This window comes from Clarias gariepinus, chromosome 6, assembly GCF_024256425.1.
Source record: "Clarias gariepinus isolate MV-2021 ecotype Netherlands chromosome 6, CGAR_prim_01v2, whole genome shotgun sequence".
Lineage (NCBI taxonomy): Eukaryota > Metazoa > Chordata > Actinopteri > Siluriformes > Clariidae > Clarias > Clarias gariepinus.
Window position 1 is genome coordinate 35,673,864 of NC_071105.1, and position 23,378 is coordinate 35,697,241.

Sequence of the window (23,378 nt, forward strand, 5' to 3'; positions counted from 1 at the left end):
TTTTTTTAAAAACACAGTATATTATGCAGCCCTGTAGTGAAAACAGACAGCGTTAGTTTTGGACAAATCCTGGGTTTGAGATCAGAGTGCGAGTTCTGCCATGAGATTAGCCAGCAGTGTTTTTATTTTTTTTGTTGTTTTTGTTTGTTTGTTTTTTTTTTTTTAAAAACCCAAACGCATTACCTCTGTGACGGAGCCCGTCTCCTCCTCTCTCTCTCTCTCTCTTTCTCTCTTTCTCTCTCTCTGTCTCTCCGTCACACTGCAGAGTCTCAGCTTCTGATCTGAGAACAGGCCTTGAAGGAGCGCTTGTTAAATACTGTACAGCTGAAATGTTATGCTCTTCCCTTCAATAAAGTGACTGCTCTGTTAAACACGGCTGCTCGTGTCCTGTTTGTTGCTCATCGTCTGTGTTTGTTGTTGCTGTAGAGAGAACTTATGAGAATGGGTGTGCTGTGGAATGAACATTGAATATTATAATAAGAAAAATAATAATCACGCTGGCCTTTTATAAGCAAATGCAGCATAATTATTTAACTTAATAACACTATGAATGGTTTAATAATGTACCCTGATATACTGTATACAGGAGGAAGAAGTGCAGAGAAAGAAATGGAAAGTTGATTGGGAAGGAAATCAAGTTACACAAAATAAGATTTTATTTATTTATTTATTTATTTATTTTTAGCTTTCTGTGATGTTAGAGGCCAGATTTTTGTTCAGGGTACGCAAACTTGCGCACAGGTAAAATGTACCTAATAAACTGACATGCTGCATTTTAAAATGGACGATGGTTGTGGTTGTGTATTTTCTGTTCTTTAACACATCGCATTTGGGTATGTTTTAATTGGTTTTACCTTTTGAGTAATCTGTAAAGAAATGACGTGCAAGGGGTGTTCAAGTCAAACCGGGACTAGCGCTAAAATTTCTGATAAATTGGATTAAACGATCATTTGCACTTTACACCACTTGTAGGTTACTGGAACTCGGCTGCACAAGGCTGTGAGCGGTTTCCACATGTTTCGGTCATTAAAGGAGTTCCTGGGAGGCCAGTGTTTCCGTCGTGAAGCAGGAACTCTGAAAATTCAAGCACTAGTGAGACGCTGTGACGAGTGCATTAGTGTATGAGGGGATTATATAGAGACATAAAGATTTTAACTCTCATAACCGTGTTGTTATTGTACAGTCCTGGTTTGACTCGAACGCCCCTAGTAGGATCTTGTATTCCCAAACATAAGGACACGAGACTCGATTTAAACTCTGAACGACACACGAGACAGAAGATAACTGAGGCATTGCTTTTTAAAACCTAAGTACTTGACTTACTATTTTCAGAATTATTTCCAAACATTTTTATTTATCCATTTTAAATAGCCTCTCAAGTCCGACCTACAGCATTATATACAGAGGATATCTTCTCCATGGTTATAATTTAATCAAATTGTCGGTATTTAATTAATAAGAGCAAGTTGCCATGGTGTAACGATGACATGCTGTATATAATTATAATCTCACAGGCTGATTATTTCTCTATAGCAGCATGTCCTAGAAGGTTTAACTTGTAGTTCAGTAGGATAAAAACGCGGTTCAAGTCTTCAACAGCTGTATGATGTCTTTTTTTTAAGTTCATTACCATGTGTGTGTGTGTGTGTGTGTGTGTAAGAGGGACGGAGAGAGGTTTGATCGTTTTAAAGATCTCCAGCTTGGTGTGTAACGTGAGACTCCTTTCCCTGTGCAGAGTATCGCTCTGGTCAATTTCCTCTCTCTTGCCCGTGTGGACGAGGACACCAGAAGAAGCGGCCAGGAACAAACGAATGACATCGTCTCTATTCAGGGCCGAGCATTAGCCTGGGCCATCAGCGTTTAAGGTAACTCGAGCCGCCACATTAAAACCCGCCGGCCTCTTTTTAGCCGTACACATTACACTACTCACTGGACACTGATAGTCCACTTAATGAGACACAGGGGGGAGAGCGAAAACAGGGGACGAGGGGGAGTAAAAGACCTGGATAGGCTTGTGTGTGCATAGAGAACAGATATCGCCAGTTCGTTTAGAGGATTTTCTGGATGAATACGCGGTTCTGTTTAGCTTGAAATCCGCACACCAGATGTGAACGTTCAGCGAGTGGAACGCCTGAGCCTTGGCGATCGACAGATAACTTGTGGAAGAGACGCATCCGTCTGTGGGAACATCATTCAACACCACCACTCGCACGTTACAAGGACTCGGCTGGGGGTCCCCTGTACGGTCCTGACCTCGCTCCAAGTCATTTCCACATGTTTGGGCCATTAAAGGAGTTTCTGGGAGGCCATGAGAAAACTTTCTACCTTGATATGGTATCCAAGCACTAGTGAAGCACTGTGTTGAGTGCATTAGTGCAGCAAGGCATTATATAGAGACATCAAGGTAGTTCTTACTCTCATAACTGTGTTCTGTTATCCTGCACAATCAAAAGTCCCACTTTGACGTGAACACCCCTCGTATAACTGCACATCCTGTAGTGGTTCATTTCTTTTAAAGTGCAAAAATCCTACACCTGAGTAAAAGTAAAGCTTTACTCGGGCAGATGTGACTTAAGTAAAAGTAGAAGTCCTCTATGTACTTGTGTAAAAATATACACGTACTCACCTTCTATGCATTTACCCAAATATTAAAATTACTGAGCATGAGTTAGCCTGTTAATTAGCTCTTAATAAAAAAAACTGTTCATTTGGGCGTCCTGTTAGATGACACATTAAAACTCTACCGTGATCGGATCGAGCTTTTATCAGCTCCACACGCTTGCAAAAATTGAAACTTTTCTCACTGACAAGACCCTGGAGATGGCCGTTCATGCTTTTATTACATCCCATCTTGACTATTGCGATTCTCTTTATTATGGCATCTTTAAATCCCAAATTGCACGTCTTCAATTGGTCCAGAACACCACTGCAAAATTTCTCTTAAAAAATAAAAAAAAAGGATCATGTGATTCCGCTTTTAAAGGCCCTTCATTGGTTGCCTGTTCAATTCAGAATACATTTAAAAATTTTATTTGTTTTTAAATCGTTACACCAGCAAGCACCCATCGATTTATCTAAATTGCTGCACCAATATACCCCCCGAGTTTGAGACCATGTGACCAAAACCTCCTGTTAATTTCACATTCCAGACTCGAGAGCAGAGGTGACCGTACTTTTTCGGTAATTGGGCCTCGTCTTTGGAATGATTTGCCAGTTGAAATACAAATGGCTCCTAGTTTGACTATACTTAAATCCCTTAAGAAATCTCTTTTTCACTGGCCTACTAGGCTTTACTTTGCCTATCTAAATAATTATTTTTTTTCTTTCTGTTTTTGTTTCTTAGGTTGTAATCGTGTACTTTTATTTTATGATGATGTTTCTAACTGTACAGCACTTTAGTCAGTCTCGTTACTGTTGTAAATGTGCTATATAAATAAACTAAACCTAACAGATTTTCGATGATGGACGGATTTCTCCTCAGGGTTTTAGATAACGGAGGCGTGGTCTCTTTTCTGTGGTGTTTTTTTTTTTCCCCATCTTGTAACTTCATAAACGAGTCTCCACAGTGCTCGTGGAATCATTTAAAAGATCGGCTTTGCTTCCTGTATCGAACAACAGCAGATTGCACTTTTTTTTTTTTTTCATTTGAGCGTCTCTGAGGGTATTTTTCCCCCCTCAGGTTTCACACACTGAATAAGAAATGCCAGCAGCACTTGTTTTTTTTTAAATACATGATTTAACAGACTCTCGCTGTGTGAGTTCAAGTCTTTATGTTGAATGAGACAGATATACAGGTGTACAAAAAAACAAACGAAAAAAAACTGACAAGGTTTACATTGAGTGCATGATGTTAACACGTGTGGGGGTCACGCGAAGGCGGACACGGCCCACTGTTTGACGTCGGTGGGGCATTGTGGGTATCTCTGCAGAGCCTCCATGACTTGCGTGTGATCCAGCACGAGACGCATGAGCTGGTACTCCTTCTGCGCTTTACACACACCGCCGTCCACCGGCCGGATCAGCTCCAGCTGCAGCAGGTGCTCGAACGCCTACAGTACGCGCCCCACACACACACAGAAACACAATTGGAGTGTATTATCTGTAATGATGCTGTAATTATCACATCAGCTAAATCAGGGTTCTCATCCTCACCACATAAAGAGCCGCCGAAGTGCCGCACAGCTGTGTGTTTTGTCTGCTCGAACACACACACCTGATTCAACCTGATAATTAACTGATTCACGCACGCTGGAACTCAAACACATGCAGCTCCCGTGCAAGAGGTTTAATTCGTGCATGCTCTCAAATCAAATTATTTATTCCTTTTGGTTCAGACAGATCCTTCATCGTATGATTCTGATGCAGCGGCGCTTTAGTGCTATACTCTTTACTTCAAATGCTTCAACGTTCACTTTAATACCCTTCTCACGCTTAAAGTTCACCATCTAATTCTGTCCTCCATCGCTTCGGTCTCTTTCAAATACCAACACGAAAAAAACTATCCAGTTGTGATCAGCATCCGTGAATCCGTAAATAAATAAATAAACCTGTCTGCTTTGGGAGCGCCGTTGTGTAAACGTCATCTCAAAGCTTCCGCTGTTCTAGTTTGAAGTTAGATTCGTTTAAAAGTTTGAGGCTAATAAAAGATGAGCAACAGCAGTATTATTATAATGATGATTATATATGTTTGCTAAATTTGTACCTAAAAAAGTGTCCACCATGTGTAGACGCCACTGTCAAACCTCATAAGCTATTTTTGTTTACACACACAAATACACACATTTTAGGAAAAGAGAAACTTGTATAACTATTTTAATTCTATATGTTTTGCTATATGTTATATATTGATATACATGATATTATGATAATATGCTAATATTATTTATAATATCATATAAACAATACTATTTTGCTTTACCTGAGTGGGTATAAATTTTTTGGCTGACTGTATAAAATAATCCATGCATCCGGGTTGTCATGTTTGGACTTGGCCACTAGATGGCAGCAAAGTGGTTTGATGATGTTTGTATATTAAGCAATATAAAAGAAATCACAAAGAAAACATTTTCCCCTTTAACTCTCCAGCTCACACTGTCTACTCTGATTGTTGTTCATGATTTTGAGTCCGATATAATAAAATACATTATATAAGAAAAAATTCAGGTGAAGCATTAAATAGGTGGTGCTCTGAGACCTGAGTAAACTTGTATAAAAAATAAAAAAATAAAAAAATACAGGACCTTTAATGTAATTAAAAACGTATCGATTGCTCTATCGTGAGATAAAGTAAACATTTCCGGACATTCTGGTACAGGGAAATAAAAATGTGCTGCGAAAAAGTATGTAACCCCTTCTTGCTTTTTGATCATCAAACAAATTTTAATATTAAAGAAATCAAAAAAGCTATCCAAATCTGCCGTATCCTATGTGAAAAAGTAATCGTCCCGCAAACCTAATAGTTGGTTGTGCCACCCTTGGCGGCAATAACTGCAATAAAGCGTTTGCTCTAACAGGAAGCGATTCCTTCACATCGCTGTGGAGGAATCCTGACCCGCTCCACTCTTGCAGAATTGTTTTAATTCAGCCACACTGGAGGGTTTAAGGTTATCTCGATCGGATTTAAATTCTGACTTTGACTAGGCCTCTCCAGAACCTAATTATGTTTTTGTTCATTCAGACGTGAACTTGCTGGTGTGTTTCGGATCGTTGTCCTGCTGCAGTGTGCAGCATGTGTGCTTGAGCTCGAGGTCACAGTTTACACATAACCGATAAAAATCTGCACACGTTTCAAAGATCTAAACTTTCGTCTCATCAGTCCACAGAATATTTGGCCAAAAGTCTTGGGAACTCTCCTATAGACACCATTTTTGCCCCAAATCTTTTTTTTTTTTTATTGTTAAATCGTGAACACTGACTTTAACCGAGGCAGGTGAAACCTGCAGTTTATTTTAGCTGTTGTTCGGTGTTCTTTTATGAGCTCCTGGATGAGTCGTCGTCGTGCTCTTGGAGTAATTTTGGTAGGCCAGTCGCTCCTGGGAGGGTTCAACACTGAGGTAATATCCCTCACTGTGATTCGCTTAGAAATGGCTTTTAGTAACCTTTTCCAGACTGATACACGTCAATCGCTTCTTGAATTGCTTTAGATCGTATTGGTTTTTTTTTTATCTTTTCGTGTGCTTCCCTTGTGCATGAGAAATTTAACTCCGCTTTCCAAAACTTTTAGTTTATTTAGGATTGATCAAGGGGGCAATTACTTTTTCACATAGGGAAGGGTAGGTTTGGACAGCTCGTTTACCTCGATAAATGAAATCACCATTTTAAACTGATATTGTATTTGCTCGAGTTATAAAGAATTAGCCAAAAAAAAAAAGTATGCACAGAAAAACCATTATATATATTATTATATTAATAATATTATTATAACATTATATAATGTATTAGTGTAAAAATATTGATACATATTTTTTGTGTATAATTTTTCGGCTGACTTTTAAAATTTGTTGTATGACCTCGATTATTTATGTGAGGCAAAATATGCAAAAAAATAAATAAATAAAATCAAGTAATTAAAAAAAAAAAAAAAAAAAAACATTTTTCACAGCGCCGTCATCGTCGTCAGGGCATAACGAGCCATGGATCGATCCATCCGGTCGTGTTAAAGGAAGATCTCGACTGTAAAGACGAAATTTGTTGCGAGATAAGTTAAGATCTTAGACTCTCACCTTGAACACCACCGGCTTCTCAAAGTTATGGATGGAGTGAGACTTCCTCTGAAGAAATTTCTTAAACTCTGAGGAGAAAAGTTGACAGAAAATAGAATTATACAAAATACAGTTCCTGTCCCTTCTGTTTTTTTTCATTCACATCCATGTGTGACTTGACTTAAGGATGAAGATCACACACTGGGTGTAACGCAGGTGTCTCTACACAACGTTGTGTCATGATACACTGATTGCAGAACCTTAACTGATGTTTAATCCATACACGATTCTGCTCATGAATTTCTATTTAAATCGTCCTGTATTTGTGCTCATGTCACAGAAACGGTACCGTTGTGAACCATTTGGAAGTTAAAGGGCTCTCCTTCGTAGATATCGTTCAGGTGCTTCATGGCAATGATCAGGCACAACTCCAGGATGGACAGACCTGCACGGGGAAAAAAGCAAAGAGTGAGGTGAAGGAAGACTTTATTGTTTTTATTTGTATATAGAAGCAGCGCCCTCTCTATTTGTTTTCAGTTAAATAATCTTTGTTCAAGCATTTTTACCTTCATAATAATAATAATAATCTTTTTAATCTGTACACAAGCACAAACAGCATGGTTTGAAGTTGAATTCGTTTGAGGCTACTTCACATGCTGGAGACTCTCACCGTGCAGGATGTTGCCTTTCGAGTCAGCCGAGCTCATTCGACTGGCCTCAAGTAGGTCTACAGCTCTCAGAGTCGGACTGGAGACAGAAACACGGCTCACTGCCAATAACTGGGAAAAAAGAAAAAAGAAAACGCACACATCGAGTCAGGACCGCTTTGTAAAACGAGCAGACACAACACGGTGGTGGTGATGGTGATCTTACCAGCAGCGAGTGTAGAGAGCGGAAATCTTTACAGGAGTTATAATGCTTCTGTAAAATCTCATCCACTGACTTGTCCTCACACAGTTTCTGAAAATGAAAGACAGACAGAGAGAGAGAGAGAGAGAGATTACTACCATTTGGGTAGGATTACTAAAACATCCACAATTTGCAAATCCACACACTGTAGAAACGCTTCACTTAAAGGATTTTCAATGCAGAAATTTTATTTTTAACTTGAGAAAGAGCAAGAGCACCTTTAAAGGACCTATATTTTACAATTTCTTCTAATAAATTTATTTGTTATAATGCTATTACACCTCAAACTCCCCTTAAGTCAGTCCAACTCCAAATGCTCTGTTTCGGTGTCTATATAAATTACCTACTGCTGAGCCACACCCCCCTCCAGAGAACAGAGCAGGAGGAACTGTGTAGGAGGCTCTTCTCATATGAGGTCACAATAGGGGCGAAATTGATTTGGCTTGTTAAAGGTCCAGGGAACCTTGAATGTTTAAAAAAAAAAAAAAAAAGTAAAAAGTAAATTTTGCGCAACGGGTCGCCTTTAAACTAAAGAACACAAAAAGAGCAAATCTCCGCGATAATTATATTGCCAAAAGTATTCACTCACCCATCCAAATCATTGAATTTGGGTGTTAATTACTTCCATGGTTACACGTGTATAAAATCAAGCGGCAAGGCCTTGCAGGCCGTGTCAACCAACATTTGTGAAGGAATATGTCGCTCTCAGGAGCTCAGTGTAGGTACCGTGATGCCACCCGTGCTATAAGACCAGTCATGAAATTTCACTCACTACTAAATATTCCACAGTCAACTGCAAGTGGTATTATAACAAAGTGGAAGTGACTGGGAACGACAGGAACAACTGTAGAGCCATGAAGTGGTAGGCCACAGAAAAGCAAGCCAAGCAGCTACATCCAACCCTACCAAGTAAAGTGCAAAGCATCAGATGTAGTGTTGTAAAACACACCACCACTGTATTCAAGAGCAGTGGAGATGTGTTCTCTGGAGTGAGGAATCATGATTTTCTGTCTGGTAATCCGACTAAAGTAAAGTTTTGTGGAGGGGGGGGCCATGATGTGGGGATGATGATGTGGGGATGTTTTTTAGTCATTGGGCTCTCGGCGTCTTAGCTCCAATGAAAGGAACTCTTAATGCTTCAGTAAGTACAGTATACCAAGACATTTAGAACAATTCCATGCTCCCAACTTTGTGTGAACAGTTTGAGGACGGGCCCTTCCTGTTTCAACATGACCGCGCCCCAGTGCACAAAGCAAGGGCCATAATGACAAATGATGGTGTGGAAGAACTTGACTGGCCTGTACAAAGTCCTGATCTTAACACCTTGGGGATGAATTGGAGCGGAGACTGTGAGACAGGCCTTCTCGTCAAACATCAGTGTCTGACCTCACAAATGCGCTTCTGGAAGAACAGTCAAAAATTCCCATAACCACGCTCCTAAACCTTATGGAAAGCCTTCACAGTAGAGTGGAAGCTATAGCTGCAAAGGGGGCGGGGCCAACATTATATTAAACTTTATGGATTAAAAATTGGATGTTACTCAAGTTCATATGCATGTGAAACCATGCGAGCGAATAACTTTGGCAATATAGTGTATGTATATGTTTAATTTATTCGAACAGAATAACCGTTATTTGATCATTAATCCGCCTCACTTTTGTTTATCACTTTCTCCTCGCTTAGATGAGAACAAGTGGGCGGGTCTTAAAAACCTGCACGCTATCCGGATAAACGCTATTACGGTCGTTTTTATAGCCCACAGTGATAATTTAGAATGAGATAATTATAAAACTCCCCACTCATCATTATCATCATAAGCGGTGAGGAGAATGGAGATTCATAGAAGCGGGTTATGAATGAGACAAGAAATATAAATAAGCATGTGACGATATACAATACTCCACGAAAATATTGAGCCAAAGAATCAGAGGTTCTTGTATTTTTAATGTAGTGTTAAGGAATAGTCCTCCACTTCTCTTCAGGACTCTTAATTACCCTGTACCTAAGCAAACAAATAGAAAGGAAGGTTTTTTTTTTGTCTGTTAAGCCACACAGTGACCTACGAATCATTCAAGAATGACTTAAGGCGTGAATCAGTGAAAATCAGGTACAGATGACGAGACCGGTGATTAGTATACTGGTGATGCTGAATGGTTGGAACAGACAAGAGGGGAAACGAGGTCGCTGCCGAGGTTGTTACGCAAACAACCTGTATTTAAATCTTATCTTTAAGGAATGTTGCAGTCCGTCATAAAGTGTTCGTTCCCATTTCTTTCATTTACTTATATAATTTAATGTAAATTACCATGAAGAAATGGGATTGGGGGGGCGTCAAGACTTTTGCACAGTACCGTATGAAACAGGAAAGTGTTTTAAATCCAGTAGAATGTTATACCGAGATGCCGAGATTCCATTCCTGAGAGAACTCGCTGTCCGGGAAGTCGTCCTGCAGCGTGAGCTCCGCCCGAAAAGCATCTCGGTACTGACTGATAGTCAGAGAACTCAGCAGGTGAATCTGTCTGTGTGAAAACCGAGACTTCACGCGCTTCTCTAGGAGCTCAAGGACGTCCTGGGAAACGAGACAAAAACATAGTTTGAAATCATTTGTCACACAGAATGGGAATGACATCATGTGAATGTGTGTGTACATATACACACACACACCAGTCTGCAGGTGAGGCCCACGACAGCTACAGGAGCCTGAGCGGACTGAGAGACATCCAGCAGGTTGTACAGGAGGGTCTGGTTCTTATGATGGGCGAACAGATCGAACTCGTCCAGAATGAAGAACACCGGCCGGCTGCTGCTTTTATCACCTACACGAGAGACAAATCTCTTCTCAGTTCTCACAGTCATATCAAGCTTTTTGAAAATAAGAGGATAAGAATAACCTCATTTAGTCACTCAAGTTAAATTTTTTCCCCCCCTCAGTGTCACTCTTTGGGTGTTGGTGCTTTCAGAAGAGCATGTGACGACATTAGAGAAAAACCGAAACTATACACACCCTGTCGTCAGCGTTTAGAAAAATAAACAGAGCAAAAAGACGGGGTTAAAAGTGATCTCTCAGACCGTGGACCATGAACGATTAATATTTTATCCATTTGTTAGAAACTCAAACGTTCGCATCTCTCTGCTCGCAAAACAAAAATGAGTGCAAGTAATTAAATTATCTGATCATTACAAGTGATTTGTTTATGGTTGTTGTTGCGAAAATTTACTAAACAGTATAAAAACTTCCAATGTTAACGATTAACTGCTAAACAATTAATTGACGTTAAGAATTTAACCGATTTTAACTGTTTAGCTATAACTTTGTACACCACAAGAGGGCGCACATGCAATGCAGTTGCTTTTATTTATTTTCAACATTTATTTTTTACGTTATACTTTATTCCGTTTGTTTAAAATATTTGGGATTCAATTAATTTAATATAATTTATAATATAATTTGTCTTATATGACTTATGTATCGGTGTTATACAGTACCTCTAGAACGTTTTAAATAAAATTTTAACTGGGGAAAAATAATGTGACATTAATCAAAACATATCAATTAACTTGATTTGTTGTTTAGATTTTTTTCTTTTAACTTAATCAGCCAGACATCCTGCAAGTTACCAAAACACGTTTTGAAGTCTGATTCATTGAATATAGCGAGGCTGCCCAATCACAAGCACCTAAAAGTTTATGTATGTAGAAGAGGGCGGATAGCGCTTTGCTCAAAGTGTGCAGAGTATTTTTGGAAAAGATTTTAGAGAAAGCACATGGCAGTTGTTGTGTAAAACATGAGAGCTAGCTTTTAAATAATCAATTAAAAGAAAACAAACAGGAAAAATTAAAAACCAAGTATTATAATTGTGATTAATATAGCACGGAGGTTTGGTTTTAACCACCAAGTTAGGGATGAGGAAGTGATCATTAAAACTCAGATTTAATCAAAGAACCGACCCTTCTTCAGAGCGTCTAGTAGAAAGACCAGATTCTCAGCGAAGCTCCCCTGCAAAAACAAAGCACGGTGTGACGACCATTTCCTCCACAATCCAATCATCCACATCACACTGATGCTCATACACACTCACAAAGACTTTGTCTCCTACGACGTTCTCCAGCTGAAGCTGCCGTGTAATCTCTCTCAGAGCAATCCGGTCGTCTGTCTGGAGCAGACCTGCACGAGACGCAGAAATTAACAGAGCCGCGACTAAACAGGCGGCGTTGATTTTATTTTTTTTTGTTAAGAAACATCACCCACCGCTCAGGTGAACCTGCAGGACGTTCGTCTTCACCTCCTGCAACTGGAGCAGCTCTCTGAGAGCACAACGGAGCAGCTACACACAAAAACAAACATATGGATTAGGATAAAGTAGGGGTGTGTGTGCATGTGTGAAGCTCGGTACTACAGTATATATATATAAATATATATATATATTTTTTTTTATTAGTCTTTGTATGATGGTTCATACCATAGTTTTGCCAGATCCACGCGGGCCGATGATGAGAACCGAGTTACTCTCACCGTGAACCGCTGTCCTCCTCAACAGCTCCAACAAATGCCTAAACACACACACATTTACAACATGTACTTTACATGCCTGCTCTCCTAGTAAAATCTTAACAATATAAAAAGTGTAACTGACTTGTACTGTGATTCCAGGCCCACTGGTTTATCTGGAAGACGCTGGTGACAGAAGCGCTCCCTCAGGACTCTCTGGACCTACAGACATAAAATGATCACAGATGAATAAATGATGGATAAATAAAACAAACAAAAACTTAGCACTTTAGCCTTTAAACTTCTCCCTTTAAATATTATTAAATATATATGTAATGTATTATTATCTATATTTTCTCATTATCTATATTTCCTGTTTAATTTGGACTGCAAAACTTATCAAGCACCTTGCTAGTACTGGGTTGAACCCCTTTTTTTGCCTGCATCAGAACTGCATTAATTCTTTATGCCATCGATTCAACAAGGTGCTGGAAATATTCCTTAAAGAATTTGCTCAACATTGACATGATAGCATGTGTCATATAGATTGTTCGGATGCACGTCCATGATGGGAATCTGCCGTTCCACCACACGCCAAAGGCACTCTACTCTACTGGATTGAGATCTAGTAACTGTGAAGGTCGTTTGTTTGCAGTGACCTCACCGTCATATTCAAGAAAACAGTTTTAAATTATTTTAGCTTAAAGACATGGTGTGGTCATAAAACAATATTATTCAGAGGGGATATTGAGGGAAAGAAAATATTCCCCACACATTACACTACCACCACCCCAGCCTGAACCAGTGATAAAAGGCAGAATGGATTCATGCTTTCATGTTGTTTTAGGCAAAATTCTGACCCTACTATTTAAATGTCACAATCGAGACTCATCAGACGAGGCGATGTTTTTATTTTTTTAAATCTTCTATTAATTCGTTTTGGTGAGTCCATGAGAACTGCAGCTTCAGTTTCCTGTTCTTAGCGGACAGGTGCAGCACCCGGTGTGGTCCACCTTTTAACAGCTCGAACCTGTCTCAACTTTCTCTGGCATCGACAAGACATTTCCGCCCAAGTCATTTCAGAGTTCTCTTTTCCAGACTGTTCTCAGTAAACCCTAGACACTATTGTGTGCGTGAAGATCCAAGTAAATCAAAAGTTTTGTTAAAACTCAGATCGGCCCAACAACCATGCCACGCTCAAAGTGACTTAAATCACCTTTTTCGTCTCCATTCTGATGCTCGGTTCGACCTTCAGCAGATCAGACATGCTGCCTGATTTATATATTTGCATTAAGGAGCAGTTGATCCTAATGAAGAGGCTTGAACATGTACATGTACAGGTGTGTTGTGAATGCCAGGAGCAGCAGCACTAACCTGAGTCACACATTCTCCTATAGTCAAGTGCTTTTCTCTGGACTTCCGTTTGCTCATGATGCTGCAATAGAAAACAAAGCAAGCTCAGAATATTTGTGCATTAGGGTGAAGAAAAAAAAAAACAGCTGGATAAAGTTTGAACAGCAAAGCAATGGTGCATCACAGGGCGCGCGCGCACGCGCGAGACCCAACAAGGCGCGCGTGCTCCGTTAGCCGCATAGCTTAGTCAACCGTGGATTATATATTTTCCTTTAATGATAAATTAATTACTTACAGAGTTTTTTTTAATCGGTAATTATTAAAGTTCCCAGCGGTGACAATTAAAGACAGAAACACCCCTAAAGCTGTAGATTCGCAACCGGAACACAGAGTCGCGTCATTAACACGCACTTCCGGTTTGAGTGCAGGCATTAAAAAGTGCAAGCTGGAGTGAAGTACTGTACTGTACTGTACTGTACAGCAGGGGCCAAAAGTTTTGAGAATGACACAAATATTAATTTTTAAAAAGTCTGCTGCCTCAGTGTTTTTAGATCTTTTTGTCAGATGTTACTCTGGTATACTGAAGTATAATTAAAAACATTTCAAAGGCTTTTTTAAAGCATTTCTTCCAGCAATTCAAAAAAGTGTCAGAGGCTTTTATTGACAATTACATTAAGTTGATGCAAACTGTCAATATTCACAGTGTTGGCCCTTTTATTTTAAAACCTCTGGCATGCTTTTAATTAACTTTCAATTAATCCTGACTGGTGGCAGTCTGTTCCTGCATAATTAAAGCTTGGAGTTTGTCAGGATTTGTGGGTTTTTGTGAGGATTGACCACATGTTCGTAATAGGATTAAGGTCTGAGGAGTTTCCTGGCCAAATTTAGATGTTTTGTCCACTTAGGTATGAAAAGACATTGTTCGTCACCAAACTGTTCTTAGGTAGATGGGTGAAGTCTTTGAGTTTTTAGGTAAAAATATGAATGATCCCACTCCCTCTGGCTGAAAAGCAACCCCACACATGAACGGTTTTAGGATGCTTTACTGTTGGCATGACACAGAACTGATGGTACCGCTTACTTTTTTCTCTGGACAAGCTTTTTCATGGATGCCCCAAACAATTAGGAAGCGGATTCATCAAAGAAAATGACTTTACCCCAGTCCTCAGCAGTCCAATTCCTCAACCTTTTGCAGAATATCAGTCTGTTCCAGATGTTTTTCCCAGAGAGAAGTGGTTTCTTTGCTGCCCTTCTTGAAATGTATAAAGGTGTGCGCTACCATCAGTCCAACGTTAAAGCAAAGACATGCAGATTAGGCATTCCCACATTGCCCGTTGTGTGTGAATGCTTGTCTGAGTGCTCTACCACCTTCATAAAAATAGGAATAAATTCAGTGGTAATCACCGTTAGCCTCCACAGTCCCTAGTTGGATTACAGAGGTTGGATGGACAGATGTATGGATGGTTAATATGAATATGTCCTGCCCTCATGGTTGAGACTTGCTCTTGCTCATTAGCAGTAAACATGGTATACAGTACAGTATGTCACTCTTGAAGACTAGTATCTGTTCTAACCCTGTTAAAAAAGTGTTGTAACTTTGTTGTAACTTTTGAAAAATTACTGGAATTCATTTTAGACAGAGGTATGTGTGTGATTGGAGGATTTGGAGGAACACAGGAGTGAGCATTAATCGTCCATGCTTTTTTCATGAGTAAATGTAAGTTCCTATTAAGGGACGACCAGGTCCTCATTAGAGCCCAAGCACTATTACATCACCCTATGATGTCATAGGGTGTGAAGGGCCCTCTAGTATTTTTGTATGTATGTCAGCAGTATGTCAGTAGTGTGATTGTCCATGTTTTAAAGTGCAAGCTAGTCCTCATTTTATGTGTAAGACAAGAACAAACAACAAAGACGACTCCTGGTTTCGACCCTTTGGCTTTCCATCACCATCAGCACTGCTGGGTAATATGACTGCAGGTGAGAGATCGTTCAAGAAAAAGTCTCTTTGCTGTTCTGAGTATTTAGCCAGCTCACAAATTTAGTGTTTAGTTGTTTTTTTTAATGCGAATCAATCATTAAAACACCCTTACACATTCATTTGAGTCAGAAAGTTTTTTTCTTTTGTCATTTATTATTTTTCACATTTTACGGTGTGTGGTTCAATTCTGAACTCGAGTTATAGTAAACCACCCCTAGGTGTGCACAGTGTCCTTTTTACAGATCCAGGGTGCCGAGAAACCCTCCTTCACCCTGACCAGATAATGAATGAATGAATGAATGAATGAAAGAAAGAATAAATAAACAGAATAACAGTCATCACATCGGTTATGTTGTTGGTGTTGTCCAGTCTATCATTGTCCAATCTTCATCCATATGAAAAATTAACAATTTAAACCTCCTTTATATGATCACTGAGGGTTGGCTTGGTGGTGAAGGAGTTGTACTGCTGATCAGGAGGTCCATGGTTTAAGTCTTTAAGCTGCTGGGCTGCCACTTTTGGACCCTTGAGCAAGGTTTTTCACCCTCAAGTGCTCAGATACAATCAGGGAACCCAATTCCATAATTACCCACCACAGAAATGATAGATATACACTGTATTGACAAAAGTATTTGACCAAAACTGCAATTACATTGTATCCAAATACATAAAGTATACTTCAATATGGATTTGGCCCCCTTTTTACAGCTGTTACAGCTTTAACTCTTCTTGGAAGGCTGTCCAAAAGATTTTGGAGTCTTTCTGTGGGAATTCTGTAGAGCATTTGTGACAATCTCTGTTCCAGTCCATCCCAAAGGTATTTGATGGGGTTGAGGTCAGGTTTCAGTGCAAACCATGTCTATATAGTCCTTGCTTTGTGCACTGAGGCACAGTCACGTTGGAATAGAAAAGGGCCTTACCCAAACTGTTGGCACAAAGTGGGAAGCATAGCATTGTCCAAGATGTCTTGGTATGCTAAAGCATTAATATTGGGGATTCATTGGGGATAAGGGTTGATTGAAACACCTTTATTCAATAATTAACAGGTTTGGCCAAATAAATTTTCCCATTTAGTGTATCTCGACGGTGTGAAGCATCCACTTGGTGGAGTATCCATTTAGTGAAGAGTTTGATTCCCCTCTCGGATCTGTGTGTGTGTGTGGTTTGCATGTTTGGTGGGTTTCCTCCAGGTATGCTGGGATTTTCCAACAGTCCAGAGATGTGTGTGTGTGTGTGTGTGAGCACCCTGTTTAGGGTGTACCCCGCCGTGTGCCCAAAGTCTCCTGGGATAGGATCCGTACAGAGGGTAAGCTGTATGTACGATGAGTGAATACGCACACCAAAAGAACAACGATCTTTGTCCCGGATCTTCTCCAGGTACACCTTCACAGGTAACAACAATCAAGGCGCATCTCATGTTGCCACGGTGACCAGCTGGAGAACCTGGGAACTGTTCATTTAACCATTGGGACATGTTGTAGGGGAGGGAAAGAGAGAGAGAGAGATCTGTGTGTATGTGTGTGTGTTTTCTCCCTGTCACGCCCCGGTGCATTGTGGGTCCATCTACATCTCCTCTGGGCTCCTGGCGGGGGCGCAAGCTCCATCTTTCCATCCCAAAGCACATACACATAACACACATACACAGAGCACAGGCAGTTGATGGGGGGAAGCTTTTTATTTTTATTTTTAAAGGGACAGAGCCAAATTGCGAGCGAGCCACAAACGGATTTTTGTCTTCATCCTGGAGCTGTGAGGAACTTCAGGAGGAACCGGGAGGATGTGTGTGTGTGTAAGAGAGGGAGAGAGGGAGAAATCGCTGTTTGGGAGAATAAAACACCTTTAATCAGGGAGGAATTTAAAAAAAAAGAGAGAGAAGGAAAGAAGAAGAAGCCTCTGGTCAATTCTCTTCTCCTCTCAGCTGCACTAGCGTTAGCGCGTTAGCTTTAGCGCTTTTTAGCCTTAGCATTAGCGCATTAACATTAGCACTAGCATTAGCGCCCTGTCTTGGTTTTTGAGACATTTCTCTGGTTCCTGGTGGCTCAAACCGGACTCAGAGACCGAGTGGGTTCGGTTCGGTCCGGTCGGGATTGTGTTATGCAGCTCTCCGTGGTGTGTGTCAGCGACCGGAGCGCTATACGGTATGTACATCCCTGAGGAAGCTAACTTGTTTTTGTTGTGTTGAATATTCGTAGGTTTTTTTTCTCTCCCTTCCTTCTCTCTCTCTCTCTCTCTCTCTCTCTCCTCACGGGTCAGGCCACCCAAGCTAAGCTAGCTTTCTATCCATCCATCCATCCATCCATCTAGCTAGCTAGCAAGCTAACATTTAGCATAATGACTGTTAGCCTGCTAGCACGTTAGCCTGTTAGCTAGCAAAAGCAGTTTCTTTCTTTCTTTCTTTTTAATGTTTTTCCGCATCTTTCTGTCTGGATCGTGTCGTCCCTCATTTCTTTACCTCATTCACCTCATTTTTAAGTCGTTTCTGTTTTAATTTGTTTTTTAGTTCTACTTAGTGTCCAAACCCTTTTCCAGAAATCTTTCCAACATTTCATCCTGTTTTTTTCCCTTTCTTTTCATTAATATAGTATTTTATTTATTTCCTAAGTGTTTAATGTTTTATTAAGAAATCAGATTTTTTTTATGTATGAAATGTAATATCTAGGTAAGTGAGCTAGCTTTTTCTTTTCTGTTTTTTATTTTTTTAAAGAAAGGACAGCTTTAGCTCGTCTCTGTCAGTCAGATATTCTGAGCTCGGTTTGTGTTAAAAAAGATGTTTTCCTTATTCTTGACTTTGTTCTGATTTTGTTCTTTCTACGTTTAATATCAGAGCAAAGCTATATACGTGTCATCTGTCTCCTCTTCTGCAAATCAATCAATTAATCAATCAATAAAAATCATAATAATAAAATAACTGCACTTTTAATTCAGTAGTAGTGGTTCAGAAACCAATCAATCTGGGCTCTGTTCAGCACTTTTTCCCCCTTTTTTTCCCTTTCTTTAAAAAAAAAAAACAAAATATACAAGCTTAACCCGGACCCTCTCGAGAAATAATCGAATCACCTGCTATCTCGGGCACGAGATACTGTATTTTACAACCCTGGAAATGATTTAAGCCACATCATTGATGTGAAGTTTTGATGCGACACCTCTCCAGGTATCACCAGTAACGCTATGAACGTCCACGAGAGTTTATACACCGGCAGATATCTACGAAGATATGTTTCCCTTCTTTACTCGTTAACCCAGGAGAACTGCTGGCAAAGTCATGTCGAATTTCTTTGTCGTTGTTGTTGTTCTTTCTGCTAAAATTTTTGTAATTTTTTGCTGCTAGCATTCTTCCTAACTGAGAAAGTAAAGACGTACACGGACGTTTACAGTGATGTAATAACGTGACTCTCTAACCTGTGGAAAAACAGCCAGTTCTCAGGAGGTTTGATATTGAACCTGCACTAGCACCAGACATGAACTAGCACCTGGTTCACTTTGGTATAAAGGGGGCTACCTATGACCACATGTGTCAGATGCTAACCCGATGCCAACTCTGAGTTGAACCAGTATACCTTGTGGTAAATCCAAACCTACAGCTAATTAAATGTTACTTGATGATACCGCACAAGCGGCAAGTACCTTTTTATTAGCATTATCTCTTTTAGTGCCATCATTTTAGTTATTGATGATCTTGTTTCTAGTCCAAACGCCAGATCAATGGCTATATACTATAACTATAATAACTTTAAGTGGTGTTAAGACTTGTGGTGTTGGGTTTCCAGATGTGTATGCATATGACGAGGCCGGAAGACGTCTGTAATAACTTCTTGACCTAAACTTCATACACCTCATATACTGATCTTGTTTTTTGTGGTCTGACAATTGTTTAAACTGGCTTTAAATGATCAGTTCAATCAGTAGTAGCAGCATCATGTCACATGACTGTACTGTCTGTTTAAAAAAAAAAAAAAAGCCAAAAAGCCATAAAAAAAGAACTTCTTGTCTAATATCTTCTCTCCCTCTCTCTCTCTCTCTCTCTCTTTTGTCTGCACACTTGTCCTTGCGATATAGTGGCAAAAATATACCTACGACACACCTCATATTTGTTTGAGTGTCCCTTGGTAGCCATCAACACACATTTGGCAGAATTCTGGTTGGTTATTCGACCACTCTTCTTGGCAGAATTAATAATGTTCAATTAAATTCGTTGGCTTCCTGGAACAGACCCAACATCTGTTAAGTTCCAGCCCACAAACTGTCAACAGGCTCCAAAAGCTTAATGATTGCCTATTTTTTTCCCATTCCACAGCCAGCTTAGATTTGTATTCACGGTCATGTTGTCCAAGGTCCCAACCATCTAGCTGATGATTTCTTCTGATAGTTGTTTCTTTCTCCTCGTACTTCATTATGGTTCCCTCCAATACACCAGGTCCACTGTCATCCAAATCACAATGCTCCCACCACCATGCTTCTAAGAGCTGGAACAGTGAGCTGGGACAGAACTCCAGCGTCTTCCAGTTCATAGTGGTTTCTGCTTTTTTTTTCTGACCATCTGAAACTGTTTTCTCTCAGGCGAGGATGGGTACCGTACAGTGAGTGGGTCAAACCAATTAATGTTGTCAAACGTACCCTATACAGACTGTATGTTGAAACAGAGAAGCTGCCAGCTGGAGTCAGTTAGGATCACTAACAGGAAAGTGACAAACCTTGGTCTTGAAAAATTTAACGACCTTTTTAAAACCTTCAGCACCGAATTAATACGCTTAAGCGGGTGTACATAGAAGCTGAAATTTAACACGCACTAAGCGCCAAATGCGAGTGGGTTTTCCGTTTGGCCAAGTAAATCTCAGAGGACTTTCCCCCACATGATGGGGAGATTTTTGTACCAAACACGACCAACTTGACCCGGTGAGTCAAAAAGTTAATTTCGGACCCTGGGTGTCTGAAATAAATTAAATCTTTGAACCTTGAGCTCTAAAATCTTGGGGATTTTTTCCTGTTAAAGCTTTATGTTGTAACATCATTCCGCCCCAGAAAGACACAAGTTCCATTAAAAGCCTCTCAATACTGTCATGAAGTTCATGTTCATGATAAGCGTATGGAAACGTCTGACCTTGGCTGTATAAATACAGACGCGCATCCCAGAAAAGTTACTGACAGGACTCGTGTGCGTGAGATGCACTGGTGACAGTCATGCACCCTGATGTATTTGTGTAAAACTAGTCCAGTCTGAATGTGGCTCTTAAGTAAGTTTTATCTGAAAAAGTGACGTGTCCCCTTAAAAATAATTTTCATCCTGTTGTTCAGACTTCACCATTGCTTCTCTTTAACTGGCTGGGACCTTTTGTGTTCCTGTGTTTCTAGACGTTCCTGCTGTTTTTTTATTTTATTTATCTTTTTTTTTTTGGAGGTTTTCAATTTTTTTTCTTCCTTTTTTACGTGTCCACTACATCGTAGCTGATTTTCTAACGAACGCTGACTCGTATTTCAACCGATTAGTTTTTCTTTTGCTTTGTGGCGCATTTGGTTTTTATTTAATTTTTAAAAATATTTATTTATTATTATTATTATTTTTAATGCATATTGCTTGAATTGTCTTATCCTGATTCTCTGACATCTTCCTCGGTCCTCCCCTATATAACCTCCCCATTTTTTTTTTCCTGTTTATGTCTAAACCAGATCATTTTTATATATTTCTTTTTTTAGATGTAGCTGATCAGGACTTGGCCACTCCGTAGTGGATTTTCTTCTTAAAGGAGGTTTTTTCCCCCCATTGTTTCAGACAGATTTCTTTGATGGGACGAAGTTTCCTTCAGGTCTGTTAGCCGACTGCGTATTGTTAAGACTTGGAAGGTGAATTCTGTAATTTGTTTCTCTTCTTAACCTGGGAAAAACGTTTTAAATGAAGTTCATAGAAGTTTTTTTTTTTAATGTTTTGCAAAGTTAATTTATCTATTAATTTTTTTTTACTTGGGGAAAATGCAGGTATTTTATTATATATATATATTTTAAAAGCTACTATTTTTGGATCCATTGAGAAACTTTCCTTTGCAATTCTATATAAAGGAATCAAGCTAAAAAGTTTTGGCACTCCATATCAAAATTACAGGCGACGCTGTAAATGTGTCTCCAAGGGTTAAAAATGTTGCCCTTTTTTTTTTTTTTACTTAACCGTTAGTCAAGAAGGTTAATTATTATTGAGAACCAAGCTCACGTTTCCCCTCGCCAAAACAATACCAGCGACACAATCTAGGATTTATTAATGCTGGTCTGCCACAGTATCGACACACTGACCAAAACAATAATAATTTTTGTTTGTCAAATTGTTAAAATCTTTTGTGCACATTATCTTTAAAACACAGCGGACTTTATTGTGTTTTAGAGCAGCAGCGATAATTTTTTTGTGTATCATAAGCAGGAAAAAAGGTTCCTGGCTAATAAATACAGCTAAGCTAACGTTTAATTACAGCTCGATTAAGGTTACTAGTATAAGCTAGTTTTAACTTGATTAACAATTCACCAATAACTCGTTCTTCTCTGTTACTAATTATTAAAAAGTTTTAAGCTTTTGCAACCTGATGAAGTAACAGTCAGGCATGAAGTTTTTACTCTTATTCCATAAAGCACAGCTGGAATTTGATAATGAATTAATTTATTAGGCATAATCGTTACTATTATACCTACAAAGGAATCAGCTTGCGAAATGAAATAATATTTTGCACAAGCGTTGGATTTGGCAGTTTTCTTAATAGTTTCTTTATCAGGTCACATCAATGTTTCAGGTTAGTAATAATCACGCAGTGAACAAAACTCCGGACCTGGGATACGTTTTACGTGACCTGACCCATTTCATGTTGGTTATTTTCCGACATCAGTGATTTCGGACAATGATTTTGGACCTGTTATCACGTACATCTGAAAAGCACGTACCTGTCTTTCTACCTCCTGGAGGTTATTGATGGATTGTCCAGATGCCAAGAACGTTGTCGCTGTTTGACAGGCTGTAAGAAAGCGCCGACACTGGTGACTCCATCTCTTACTCGTCGTATTAAACATCGCACACTTAGAGTTTTTTTTTTTTTTTAAGTAGAGAGATGGCTTTAACGCACTTTCCATTGGGGAATAGCGGTTGCTATAGAAACGCATTTAAGTTGTGTTCGACTCCGTCTGCCCAATCAGAATCGAGAACTTGATAGCGCTCGCGTGTCTCTGGGTGCTTAGATGCCGCTTGTCCATCTCCCTCCTTCCTCCCCCCCCCTTTTATAAATGAAGACGTGTCGACACGTGGCACTCTGTATCCTGTAGTTTGCGTTAAACCTGTGCTGAAGACAGTGAAGTGATAAACGCGTCCTTGGCCCTGCCTCTGTTCCATGCAGGCCACTTGTGAGTCAGCAACAGAGACCTGGATTAACCGGTGACACGTGGTGGCCCTCATGCTCAAGGCTAACACACACACACGCGCGCAGTTAACCTTGGTCTTATATTTATCAAACGCATTGGTGTTAAGTTCGTTTTTAGATTAAAAAAAAAAACCCTGCCTGGTCAATGCAGATGATTTTTTTCCACCAGATTGACACAAACGGTGCTTCATTCCTCCTCCATAATTAATCCTCAGGTACCTAGAATTATTATCTTCATAGTTCACACATAATTGACGTGTCACTTTTATTAACCGACTGGCTGTGTTGTTATAGCATGTGTTTATAACCAGCCTTTGTCATGTTTTTTTATTTTTTTTATATACCAAGTCAACCAAAAATATATACACATTTCAGAAAAAGAAAAATTTGTGTAAATATTTTGATTCAAAATTTATTGCTTTGTGTATGATAATATTGTGATGTTATAATGTACATAATATTGTTTTTCTTTTCCTAAAATGTGTATAAGTTATTTTAAATGTGTATACGTTATTTTAGCTAACTCTATATACAGTATTTTCTATATTTTTTTTTTTTGT

At 39.5% G+C, this 23,378-nt stretch overlaps 2 protein-coding genes across 3 annotated transcripts in view; one reads left to right on the top strand and one right to left on the bottom strand.

Moving 5' to 3' along the window:
- Window positions 1–3,748: 3,748 nt before the first annotated feature.
- orc4 (origin recognition complex, subunit 4) lies at window positions 3,749–13,843 on the bottom strand. Of its 2 annotated transcripts, XM_053498112.1 has the most exons (14): window positions 13,748–13,843; window positions 13,474–13,534; window positions 12,245–12,321; window positions 12,071–12,161; window positions 11,860–11,935; window positions 11,690–11,775; window positions 11,559–11,607; window positions 10,275–10,426; window positions 10,006–10,179; window positions 7,575–7,661; window positions 7,372–7,480; window positions 7,051–7,146; window positions 6,723–6,790; window positions 3,751–4,049 (listed from the first exon to the last, which is right to left on the bottom strand). In XM_053498112.1, the coding sequence occupies exons 2-14, from the start codon at window positions 13,528–13,530 to the stop codon at window positions 3,867–3,869; spliced, it is 1,305 nt and encodes a 434-aa protein (XP_053354087.1). In that variant the 5' UTR covers window positions 13,531–13,534; window positions 13,748–13,843; the 3' UTR covers window positions 3,751–3,866. The 2 variants fall into 2 exon arrangements, with proteins under 2 accessions (XP_053354088.1, XP_053354087.1); XM_053498113.1 differs by lacking the exon at window positions 13,748–13,843 and having other exon boundaries at window positions 3,749–4,049; window positions 13,474–13,546.
- A 3,224-nt stretch (window positions 13,844–17,067) lies between these two features.
- Window positions 17,068–23,378, top strand: part of LOC128526344 (methyl-CpG-binding domain protein 5-like) — a 42,061-nt gene continuing 35,750 nt past the window's right edge. Inside the window, exon 1 of the mRNA XM_053498111.1 lies at window positions 17,068–17,571. The gene's annotated coding sequence lies outside the window, so the exon portion shown is untranslated. The remainder of the gene's footprint in view (window positions 17,572–23,378) is intronic.